The sequence below is a fragment of the Lotus japonicus genome, chromosome 1 (genome assembly GCF_012489685.1).
Source record: "Lotus japonicus ecotype B-129 chromosome 1, LjGifu_v1.2".
Lineage (NCBI taxonomy): Eukaryota > Viridiplantae > Streptophyta > Magnoliopsida > Fabales > Fabaceae > Lotus > Lotus japonicus.
The window spans coordinates 64,037,982-64,049,356 of NC_080041.1; the positions used below are offsets into that span (position 1 = coordinate 64,037,982).

Below are 11,375 nucleotides of genomic sequence, written 5' to 3' on the forward strand. Positions count from 1 at the left end.
AAAATGGATCGGATGTAAGAAATTTTTTGAGATTTTTTGTTCTAGTGTTTACGGAATTGAATGAGGGATATGAGGGAAGGAAAAAAGAATGATACGAGATTTATGTGGAATGAAACACGTAGGATAAGATAATGAAAATTGGAAATTAAATGAAATTGAAAACTGATTGATGTTTTTTTAGAAGCTTGAAAACTGATTGATATACTTTTTTTTTTAAAACCAGATTGATATACTTGAAAAGTGAAGACGTGACAGTCGTGACTTATTGTGAAAGTGAGTTTTGAATTAGAGTGTCTTACAGCTTAGAACGATGACTCTACTTTATTAGATAACATGATAGATTCAATTTTTAGCATATAATGGACTAGATTGTAAATTTTAAGAAAATATAGAGAAAAAAATACTCCCTCCGTTCCCAATTATAAGTCATATTTTTTGAAAGAACTTTGTTACAAAATATAAGTCACTTTCTAATATCTAGGAAACATTAAATAATTTTTTCCAAGTTCACCCTCATATTTAATATGAAAGAGATGATAAACTTTAGAAGTATTAACTTGGAGAGAGAAAATCATAGGAAAGTAAATATGGGTAATGTAGGAAAGTAAATCATTTTTTTTACAAATTGATTACTAGTAACTACTTTTCTTAATCTAAGAGAATTAGTTATTTGTGACTTATATATAGGAACGGAGGGAGTAACAAATTAAGGAAAATGTATGAAACCGTTACACTTTTAGAGGGGTATTAGAGAAATTCCTCTAGTGAAATTACTATTTTATTTTTTGTACTGTAAAGGGTTGTTTTGAAATTATAAAATTTGAGAAAAAACCAGGCCTTTTTTCTTATTTTTGTGATAATTACAGTAATATCAAAATATTTAATGTAATCTAATCTTTATTTATTAATATATAATAATTTTGATTTTTGGTATTATTAGATTTTGATCTGCTTGTCTTATTTTAACGATGACATTTTCTCTATTTTAAAACCAAATTTAGCAATATCTTCGAATTTTGATCTCATAACGGTTATGTTATCATTAACCATATCTTTTAAATTGAGTCGATATCTTTTTATTCTTAATATCATCCAGCACATCCTTAGGAATGTGGTCCGAATTTTTTTAGGGTAGAATTAAATGTGCAGCTTATAAGTATCAAAATTGGTGTCACTTGTGACTTGTGTATTGCGATTGAAATTGTTACCCTCTTTCTTTTCTCATTGTGACAGAGCAATTCTTGAATCTTGAAGATTAGTATTATCATGGCGGTGGCGAGGCCCATGGCACCTGTCTGGAATCTCCAGTGTGTCCAATTGAATGAGCTTGACGTAGAGTGTTGTCGCTATCTCCAGCAACATCTCATTGGGAATTATTTCCAAATGAAAGTTCGAGTAAGACGGGAACCATGCTTTTTGCTTCATCCAAATATGCCTTCTACTTTAACAGCCGTGAACCCTCCTTCAATTGAGTGTGACATTAGGAGCTTCATCATCGAATCTTGGGATGATATACGAGAAAATGGTCTATCAAGATTTGAAAGCAACTTATCTTATAATCATATCATTCCTGCAGAGTTCATTCCATCACTGGCACAGAATGTGATACAATATGCCAATGAATTGGTCCAAGGTTGTCCTCCAGGTTTCGGTTACGGTTATGAGAGTCCGCACTTGACTTGGTTTAAGTTTGTTCTGGATATTACTGTTCCTGAGTTAATTGAAGATCAAGATCTCATCATCAGGAACATAATGTGGCAGTCCGTCACCCAAATGGCTTCTGAGTTAGGTGACAATCAAGATGACATCAGGGTTCCTGAGTTGTATCACAATGAAGATCACTTCATGGATTCTGAGTTATATGACATGCTTTCTGAGTTATCTAACAGTGTAGATTACACCCTCACGTGGGAGCCCCTTGAAATGGCTCCTACTTCAATTGCCATTGAATCCCTAAAGAAAGTTAAGTTGGAAGAAGGTGCTGCCATGGAAAGTTGTAGTATTTGTCTAACAGAGCTTGGTGATGGTGCTAGGGCAGTTTCATCAACACCTTGCAAGCATGTGTTTCACCAAGATTGTCTTGTTCAGTGGCTAATCAAAAGCCCTACTTGCCCTTTGTGTCGCTGCGCCATCCCCACCTTGATTGATTACACTTGATTTTTTGTCATGTCTTTCTTGTAATTCAATAGTTGTTAGAGTTTAGATTTCAAACTATTTTGGTTGACTCTCTTTCTCTCTTAAATATTATTTTTCGCTTTTTTTCTCTATGTCATTATTCATTCAGTGAAAATTTACCAGGTCAAAATAAGCATGTTGAGAAAAAAAATACTACATACATTTGAAAATAATTAATTTGCTCGTGTGCTGTGTTACAATCCATTTTAGTTTATGTGACATAATCTTGCTCTAATAAGTTATGATCATTCCCCCAGTCTCCCTTCAAATATCCAACACATCTACAAACACAATACTTGAACACAAGATGCTAGTTGATCAAGCAGTAGCTAGGTGCTAACTATTAATTAATTTCATTTATATAGGGTAGTTAATTGATTTTTAAGCTTCTAATTATTCACAATAACTAATCAAAATTAAAATATCTGAAAGATATCATGGCTTTTAAGAAAAATGACAACAAAGAAAAGTCACATACTCACGTTGTAAACTAACTTGTAAAAACAACAGAGAGCCCTTTGGTAATTGCTCAACTGCCAGAGCAACTGCAATCTAGAATGATTGTGATTAGAAGTTAAAAAACTTCCATGTTAAGCACACAATATGCATTTGTGTTTGTAGGAAAATGTTAAGCACACAATATGCATTTGTGTTTGTAGGCAAAAGATACTAATACAAAATCAGAAACATTGTCAATTAGTAAATGCTAAAAACTGATAGATCATTTTATAAATAAGTGACTCCATATGATAATTTAAATACTCATATGAGCTTCGCTTCGAAGACAAAGTGGTCCACTGATCCGTACCCTTCCAATTATCGAAAGCATAGGCAGTCAAAGGCAGTCAAGTGTTTGCAGCAAGCTGAAGCTTGAAGACGATTTCCCAGTTTCCCTCCCTTTTCCCAGTTTCCCTCCCTGAAAGAAAAACATGAATTAATCAAATCCAGAATTCACAAACACCATTTAATATTTCTTGGCCCACTATTGGCCAAACCACCGGAACAATGGGTCTAATGTGAGTAGGATCGCTTAGCCATATATTAAATGATTATAAAACAACGATAGAAGGAATATAAATGTATCTAACTTCTCTGTATTCCATGGAAACAAATTTCTGCTAAATTTTGACTAATAAAATAAGGCCAATCAATTCAAATGCATTGATATTAGCTACCTTAAAGACAAGGACAATGCAAAAAGAAATTGGCTAGAGAAAATAAAACCATAGAGCTAAGAGAGAGAAGGGCACCTTGTGCTAATTCAACTCCAAATGAGTTTGTTTCCCTCTGAATAGAAATCCTGAGTTGTAAATTAACAAAAAAAAGTTCACCTGTCAGCAAGTACTCCAACAACACATAATATAAACTCAGCTTCAAGAAGAAGAAAAAAGCTCGCAAGACCACAGTTATAAATCAGGAATCAGAAACAACAAAATAGCGCGCAATGGCTGTCTACAAGTGCATAATTCCATCATGTAGGTACATACCACAGTTTGGCTCAACGGAAGATCTCTACCTAGTTTGGATGTGGGTTTTAGGGACCATAATCACTTAAACAGAGCATCCATAAACCACATTAGAGCAATGCAGCATCAGTTATAATTTGTTATCAGTAAAAGAGCAACAATAATAGGCAAGGAAGGACTAGTTTGGGGCACAGCGCAACAAAATAATGAGTGCAGCATCATTAGTATTTAATACTAAATAGGCATTGTGAAACATACTTGAATAGGCAAAATAATCTACATAACTGCATGCATCTCTAGTGAGAATATATATACCAAGAGCAATATTTCGCACAGATCAAAAAATGACATTGATCAACATTCAACAGTGGTGAAGTATCAAAATTATGTTCGAAACCATCCCCAATTAGAAAACTGAGAAATCAGATTTTTCAATTTGGTGGAGAAATTCGGTATCCTTCCCTTACCAAAATCCAGCAACACATTTCGAGGCACTACTTGGACTCCGAGAGAGAGAGCGCCGCCGCGGAAGCCGAGAAGAGGAGGCTGAATCTGAACAACGCGCATACGAAAGGAAGGCAATTCAAGAAAAGGCCCTCCTACAGAGGAAGGTGGAGGTTTATAGTGGCGGGTGGGGTGTTGATGTCAAGATGGAGAAAAGATGGTACAAGATGATGATCATGATGAAGAGGGTAGAAAGGTTGTTTTTCTGAAAAGATGGTTGTGATTTTTATTTTTTACTTAATAAGTTTAATTTTAATTAATTAATTTGGGGTTATTGGGTTTTTATTTTAATTATAAATTTGTTTCATATTTTTTAAAACAATTATAAAGTTGTAGGCTACTAACTTACTTAATTTAGAAATAAGCTGATTATAGCAACATCAAATATAATATTAAGACCTTACTTGTATACTTAGGGCCTGTTTGATTACAGAAAACATTTCCTATTTTTATTTTCATTTTCTGAAAATACTTTTTATTTTCAAATTTTTAAAATTTAGAAAACATGTTTGTTTTGACTTTATGTTTTCAGTTTCAATTTTGTCATCGCTGCTGTCATTGCATTCGTCGTCGTCGTCGTCGCCGCCGCTGCCACCACCACCATCGCTGCTACAACCACCAACTTCGTCACCGCCACCACCGCCAAAATCACCTTCACCTCTTTCCCACCCACCACTCCTCCACCTCCACCGCCATTGCCACCATCGCCACCACAACCAACTTCCACGATCATCTCATTAGTTGGTGGTCGTAGTGGTGGTGGAAGCGACAAAGGCGGCGGTGACGATGGTAGTGGCAGTGGCGGCGATGGCGACAAAGACGACGATGGTCGTGAATACGGTGATGGTGGTGGTTGTGGTGAAGTTGGTGGTGGAGGCGATGATGGCATTGGTAGAAGTGATGGTGGTGGTGGCGACAACGACGGTGATGATGGATGCAATAGTGTTGGTGGTGGCAGTGATGGTGCAAAAGGGTGAAGGTGGTGGCTGGGACGTTAATGGTGGTGATGATGACAGCGATGAAGGCGATGATAACTCGTTTTCCTTTTTAGTGAAAATGAAAAAGGACTTTTTTGTTTGTTTTCTGTTTTGGTCATATTTTACAAAATATTTTCAAAGAAAACATTTTATAAATATCAACCAATTGTGTTTTCAGTAGCATTGCATGTTTTCTTTGAAAATGAAAACAGAAAATGGGGAATCCAAACAATCCCTTATTTTTTAAAAATACTAAGCTATAAAGTTCTAGCTCTAAGTTTGTTAATATACTACTAAATGTATATAATAATATTGAAGAAGAAGATAAAAGAGTGTGTGGGTATGGGCAGGCTGGGTACTATAATACCTATACCTGCACCAATACACACTTCTTTTCCCGAGTATTTACATATGCCCAACCCCATACCTATAAGCAGGTTTTTACTTATCCATAGTGGGTATTTTTTACGAGTACCCAATGGATCAGAGACCCATTGTCTAAATGGAATTGAAAAGCAAGAGCAAAATAGGATGAGAATTGGCGTATGTCTGAGCGGAAAAATGAAAACAACGAGACAAAGACCACTGCTACGCAAGAGAAACTCAAGTGTTTAAAAGTGTATAACGGATTATTCAGTGGCAGTTTTACATTGCTGCTAGTAAAATGGCGTTGCTCCGATAAGCATTAAAAATATGAGAGTATGATACCCTTTAATTCAATTTTTAGCATATAAAAGACTAGATCGTAAATTTTTAAAAAATATTATCAAAAAAAACATAAAAAATAAAATAAAGGTATGAAACCCCTCTCACGGGGTACTGGAGAAATTGCCCTTGTAAAAATACTATTTTATCTTTTGTAGTGTAAAGGGTTATTTTAGAATTATAAAATTTGAAAACTAAAAAACACGCCTTTTTTTTTCTCATTTTGGTGATAATTACAGTAAAGAACACACCTTTTTTTCATTTTTCTATGTTATTTATTAACCATATCATTTTTAATTGTGTCGATATCTTTTTAGTTTTTATCCAGCACATTTATTTTAATTGAGTCGATATCTTTTTTTTTTTTACGGAAGTTAACCGTATCTTTGTTTATTCATAGGAAAAAACCATATCTTTTTAAATTGAGACGATATCTTTTTAAATTGAGACTATATCTTTTTTATCCAGCACATCTTTAGAAAATGATCCTAATTTTTTAGGGTATAATTAAATTAATGTGCAGTTTATAAGTACCATAGTCCATATCCCTTGTGACTTGTGTAACGTTCTAATTCTTGTTCAGTTGTTCATGCTATTGAAATTGTTACCCTCTTTTCTTTTCTCTTCTCACTGTGTCAGAGCAATTCTTGAAGATTACTATAATCATGGCGATGGCGAGGCCTACTGAAACTGTTTGGAAGCTTTTGTGTCAACGATTGAATGAGCACGACGTAGAGTATTGTCGCACTCTCCAGCAACGTTACTATGGCCATTATTTCCAAATTCGAGTTCGAGTAAAACGTCAACCATGCTATTTGATTCATCCAGATATGCCTTCTACTTTAACAACCTTGGATCTTCCTTCATCTGAGAGTGAAACTGTGAGCTTCTTCTGTGAATCTTGGGAGGAATTAGAAGAAAATGTTCTCTCAAGATTGGAAACCAACTTATCTTCTCATCATATCATTCCTGAACAGTTCATTCCACCACTGGCAAGGAATGTGATACACCAGGCCAATGAATTGGTCCAAATTTGTCCTCCAGGTTTCGGTTACTGCAATGAAAGTCCACATTTCACTTGGTTTAATTTTGTTTTGAATATTACTGTTCGTGAGTTATATAATCATGATCAAATCACGCACATGATGTTGGAGTCCATCACGAGAGGGGTTCGAAATCGAATGCCAGAGTTACATGACAATGGAGATCACAGCATCATGGCTCCTGAGGTATATCACAATGAAGATCACACCATCATGGTTCCTGGCATGTGGGAGCCCCTCACAGCAGATTTTCAAAATCAAATGGTGGTTCAACATCAAATGGAGCCAACTTCAATTGCCACTGAGTCCCTAAAGAAAGTGAAGTTGGAAAAAGGTGCTGCCATGGATAGTTGTAGTATTTGTCTAACTGAGCTTGGTGATGGTCCTATGGAGGTTTCATCAACACCTTGCAAGCATTTGTTTCACAAAGATTGTCTTGTTCAGTGGCTAATCAAAAGTCCTACTTGCCCTCTGTGTCGCTACAACGTCTCCACCATCCCCACCTTGATTGATTACACTTGATTTTGTGTCATGTCTTTCTTGTAATTCAATAGTAGTAGTTACTTGTTAGAGTTTAGATTTCAAACTATTTTGGTTAAATCTTAATTTTAGCTTCTTTTCTCTCGCATTTTCCCATATCCCAAATAGATGGAGTTATATCAAGTCATTATTCATTCAATGAAATATAATATGTAAATTTACCAGCTCTTCTGTTTTTTTGACATCATTTTACCAGGTCAAAATAAGTATGTTGGGAAAAAAAGTACTACATACTACATACATTTGAAAATATTTAATTTGATCGTGTGCTGTGTTACAATCCATTTTAGTTTATGTGACATAATCTTGCTCTAATAAGTTAGGATCATTTCCCAAATCTCCCTTGAAATATTCAACACATCTACAAACACAATACTTGAACACAAGATGATGTTTAAATGGGATAAACTCCTGCTAGTAGATCAAGCGGTAGCTAGGTGCTAAATGAAATTTAATCACTTAAATGATCCAATATTCAACTCTTCATCGTTTGCACATCATATTTCCACCCACTAAAACTAATATATGAAATGTTTAATTACAAGCTAAACTGGTACAATGAAACAATGTTTTGGTGATTTAGAAAATTTATTGATACGTAACATCAAAATAAAGAAAAATTACATGCAAGTTCCCTTCCTTCATGGGAAATCAAAGTGCCACCCTTTACATCAGTCAATGTTTTGGGAGTCACCTGCATAGTAGCCATAGAAAATATATTAAAATGAATTGGATAACAACCAAATTTCTTTACCTCCATACAATATTCATTCTTGTTCTGGATTAAATGTTTTAGGACTTCCATAAGTTTCTCATAGAACAAATTTCAACTACTATTTCTATGGGACTCCCACCATAAAACTTCTAAGAGATATAAGGAAAGAAAGGTGTTATAGGTATAGTAAGCATGGGGTAAAGTTACTGATCTAAGTCAATCAGTACATTTCTTACTGTATGTTAGTATGAGGCGAACCTAATACATCTAAAATGAGGTGAAGCATATACATCACTACAAAAAACACATTTTTTGCTACGTCTAGCGGGGTTTTGGACCTCCTTAAGTCAATTAGCAGCAGTTTCAAAAATGATGCAGTTAATTTCAACCGAATGCATTCAGCGGCATTTTTAAGCAACCCTTTGTACCTGCCACTATTTAGCAGGGCGGGTTTTTTTAACCTTCCTTAGCCGCGACACTTTATTTACTTCTCAGCTGTGGAAGTTAGAGATCCTCAAGAATCGCTCTCCTTATAGCCAAAATAACAAGAACCTTTACCCTATCCATTTCTAGTTATTAATTAACAGGCAAGTTTTTGCAGCAAGCTGAAGCTTCAAGACAATTTCCCAGTTTCCCTCCCTGAAAGTAAAACATGAATTAATCAAATCCAGAATTCACAAAATATTAAATGATTATAAAACAACGATGATAGAAGAAATATATTTCTCAGTAAACATGGGATAAAGTTGCTGATCTAAGTCAATCAGTACATTTCTTACTGTATGTTATTACGAGGTGAACCTAATACATCTAATATGAGGTGAACCTAATACATTAATACAGACAACACATGTTTTTCTACGTTTAGTGTGGTTTCTAACCTCTGAAGTTAATTACCAGTGGTTTCAAAAATCATGCAGTTACTTTCAACTGCAAGCATTCAGCGGCGTTTTTAAGCAACCCCTTGTACCCGACACTATTTAGTGTGCTTTTTAACCTTCCTTAGCTGAGATACTTCATTTACTTCTCAGATTTGGGAGTTACAGATCCCCAAGAATCGCTCTTCTTATTGCCAAAATAAGTACCACATTTAAAAAGAACACTTACCCTATCCAATTCTAGTAGTAATTAATTAACAGAAAACAAAAGAATAAATTTAGCATAAAGCATCAAAATCATAGGATAAATATTACTAATTCATGTAAGAAAAAGTAGATTGCAAAATTTAAAGATGGCAAAGAATCTGATCACACAAGTTAATATCATAGATTAGCTTCTATATTTTGTCAATTAGTAATTGCTCAAAAATCATAGATCATTTTCCATAGGATAGTTTACATACTTATACGAGCTTCACTTCGAAGGCAAAGTGGTCCACAGTACCCTCCCAATTATTGAAAGCACAGGCAGTCAAGTGTTTGCAGCATGCTGAAGCTTGAAGACGATTTCCCAGTTTCTCTCCCTGAAAGAAAAACATGAATTAATCGTATCCAGAATTCACAATATAATGAAATGATATAAAACAACAATGAATAGAAGAAATATAAATGTATCTAACTTCTCAGTATTCCATGGAAACAAATTTCTGCTAAATTTTGACTAATTAAATAAGGCCAATCAATTCAAATGCATTGACATTAGCTACCTTAAAGACAAGGACAATACAAAAAGAAATAGGCGGGAGACAATACAACCATAGCTAAGAGAGAGAAGGGTACCTTGTGCTAATTCTAACTCCAAATGAGTTTGTTTCCCTCTGAATAGAAATCCTGAGTTGTAAATAAACAAAAGAAGTTCACCTGTCAGCAAGTTTAGGATATTCATAGCTCCCCTATGTAACAAGAATAACTGACAATAAAAAATAAATTAGGAATCAGAAACAACAAAAAAGCAATGGCTGTCTACTAGTGCATAATTCCATCATGTAGGTACATACCACAGTTTCTACTAAATTAATGATTAACACACCCAATTATGAAGAAAGAGAGGCTAAACCCTATACCCTTTTATAGGCTCATCATAACCAACTTCATAATGTCGGTAAACATTATTTATCATTAGTACATTCTAGAGAGTTGCTAGACTTTACATGATAGTGAAATATCCCTATGGATACTCATACTAGCATCAGCATGTTATAAATCTTATTGGAAACTTCCTGAAGTTTGTGTCAATTTCAACACATTGAAAGATTATAACATTCTTTTATGATCACTTGACTATGCACAATAATTTTTTTAGCTGCAATGAACATCAAAATTCTGCAACATTGAATAACAAATAGATGATGTTTCTACTATTTAGAACAGTGATTCAAATGAAAAGTGCCTTATTGAGACTAAGTCTAACCCTATCAGGTTCAGCATCTTACCCTTCAACTCCATCCACCATTTCATTCATCAGAAGCAAGAGTCTGCAACTTTCTGATCATCTAAACAAGAAAGAACAAAATGGCATTGATCAACATTCAACAGTGGTGAAGTATCGAAATTATCTTGGAAACCATCCCCAATTAGAAAAATGAGAAATCAGATTTTCCAAGTTGGTGGAGAAATTCGGTATCCTTCCCTTACCTTGGACTACTTGGACTCCGATAGAGAGAGTGCGCCGCCATGGAAGCATTGAAGGACTCCAGCTCCGCCGAGAAGAGGAGGCTGAATCTGAACAACGCGCACACGAATGGGAGGCAATTCTGTATGTTTGTTTTCTTTTCTTTTCTTATAAGTATGTATTTTTTTTTAGTGATGTTAACTCTCTCAAGTAGGTTTTTTATCCACCTTTAAATCCGACACGTTTAAACATTATGTTAAGTCCAAACGCTAATCATATCATTTATTATATTTTAAATGATAGCAATTTTCAAGAGTGTAAGTGTTGTTCTTAAATGTATCATTATGTGAATTGCATTTAAGGAAATCACACGTATACACTATATCGTCAAAAGAAGCAGCACAAGACGATGACAAGAAGCAGAAGGTGCTCTGAACAAGAAAGCTTATACTAAAAGAAAGCCACAAGTCAAATCAATATACTTCATGTTGAAAAAGAATAAGCCAAGAAAGCTTTGTGCATAAGTCTCAAAGAAGAAATCACTTGTCTGCTTTTATGATGAAGAGAAAGGTACTCTGGTGTTTTTATCAAATTTTCATATCAACGACTAGTGTCTTTGTGATGAACAAGCTCCAACGGCTAGAGTCTTTTTTGTTTGTTTTCTGTTTTGGTCATATTTCACAAAAAAATTTCAAAGAAA

The 11,375-nt window shown here is 34.7% G+C and overlaps 3 protein-coding genes and 2 long non-coding RNA genes across 6 annotated transcripts; 3 read left to right on the top strand and 2 right to left on the bottom strand.

Annotated features, from left to right (window-relative positions):
- The first annotated feature begins 1,281 nt into the window (after nucleotides 1-1,281).
- LOC130731964 (uncharacterized) lies at nucleotides 1,282-2,200 on the top strand. The gene has a single exon (XM_057584118.1). It carries the CDS (start codon nucleotides 1,285-1,287, stop codon nucleotides 2,155-2,157), a length of 873 nt encoding a protein of 290 aa, XP_057440101.1. The 5' UTR covers nucleotides 1,282-1,284; the 3' UTR covers nucleotides 2,158-2,200.
- Nucleotides 2,201-2,700: 500 nt separating this feature from the next.
- Nucleotides 2,701-4,352, bottom strand: LOC130731965 (uncharacterized). The gene is made up of 3 exons (XR_009016900.1): nucleotides 4,109-4,352; nucleotides 3,426-3,475; nucleotides 2,701-3,091 (listed from the first exon to the last, which is right to left on the bottom strand). It is a non-coding gene; the product is annotated as an uncharacterized LOC130731965 (long non-coding RNA).
- Nucleotides 4,353-4,358: 6 nt separating this feature from the next.
- LOC130741887 (uncharacterized) lies at nucleotides 4,359-5,122 on the top strand. Its single transcript, XM_057594427.1, has 3 exons — nucleotides 4,359-4,364; nucleotides 4,562-4,566; nucleotides 4,678-5,122. The coding sequence occupies exons 1-3, from the start codon at nucleotides 4,359-4,361 to the stop codon at nucleotides 5,120-5,122; spliced, it is 456 nt and encodes a 151-aa protein (XP_057450410.1).
- Nucleotides 5,123-6,492: 1,370 nt separating this feature from the next.
- LOC130741903 (uncharacterized) lies at nucleotides 6,493-7,392 on the top strand. The gene has a single exon (XM_057594429.1). The coding sequence runs from the start codon at nucleotides 6,493-6,495 to the stop codon at nucleotides 7,390-7,392; it is 900 nt and encodes a 299-aa protein (XP_057450412.1).
- Nucleotides 7,393-7,855: 463 nt separating this feature from the next.
- On the bottom strand, nucleotides 7,856-10,854 carry LOC130737977 (uncharacterized). 2 transcript variants are annotated; one of them, XR_009019066.1, is made up of 6 exons: nucleotides 10,699-10,854; nucleotides 10,497-10,556; nucleotides 9,844-9,894; nucleotides 9,468-9,587; nucleotides 8,554-8,764; nucleotides 7,856-8,104 (listed from the first exon to the last, which is right to left on the bottom strand). It is a non-coding gene; the product is annotated as an uncharacterized LOC130737977 (long non-coding RNA). The 2 variants fall into 2 exon arrangements; XR_009019063.1 differs by having other exon boundaries at nucleotides 7,856-8,764.
- Between the last annotated feature and the right edge of the window lie 521 nt (nucleotides 10,855-11,375).

Bases quoted from the DNA above. Each gene is read 5' to 3' on its own strand.
- LOC130731964 (XM_057584118.1), top strand. From the start codon at position 1,285: ATGGCACCTGTCTGGAATCTCCAGTGTGTCCAATTGAATGAGCTTGAC.
- LOC130741903 (XM_057594429.1), top strand. From the start codon at position 6,493: ATGGCGATGGCGAGGCCTACTGAAACTGTTTGGAAGCTTTTGTGTCAA.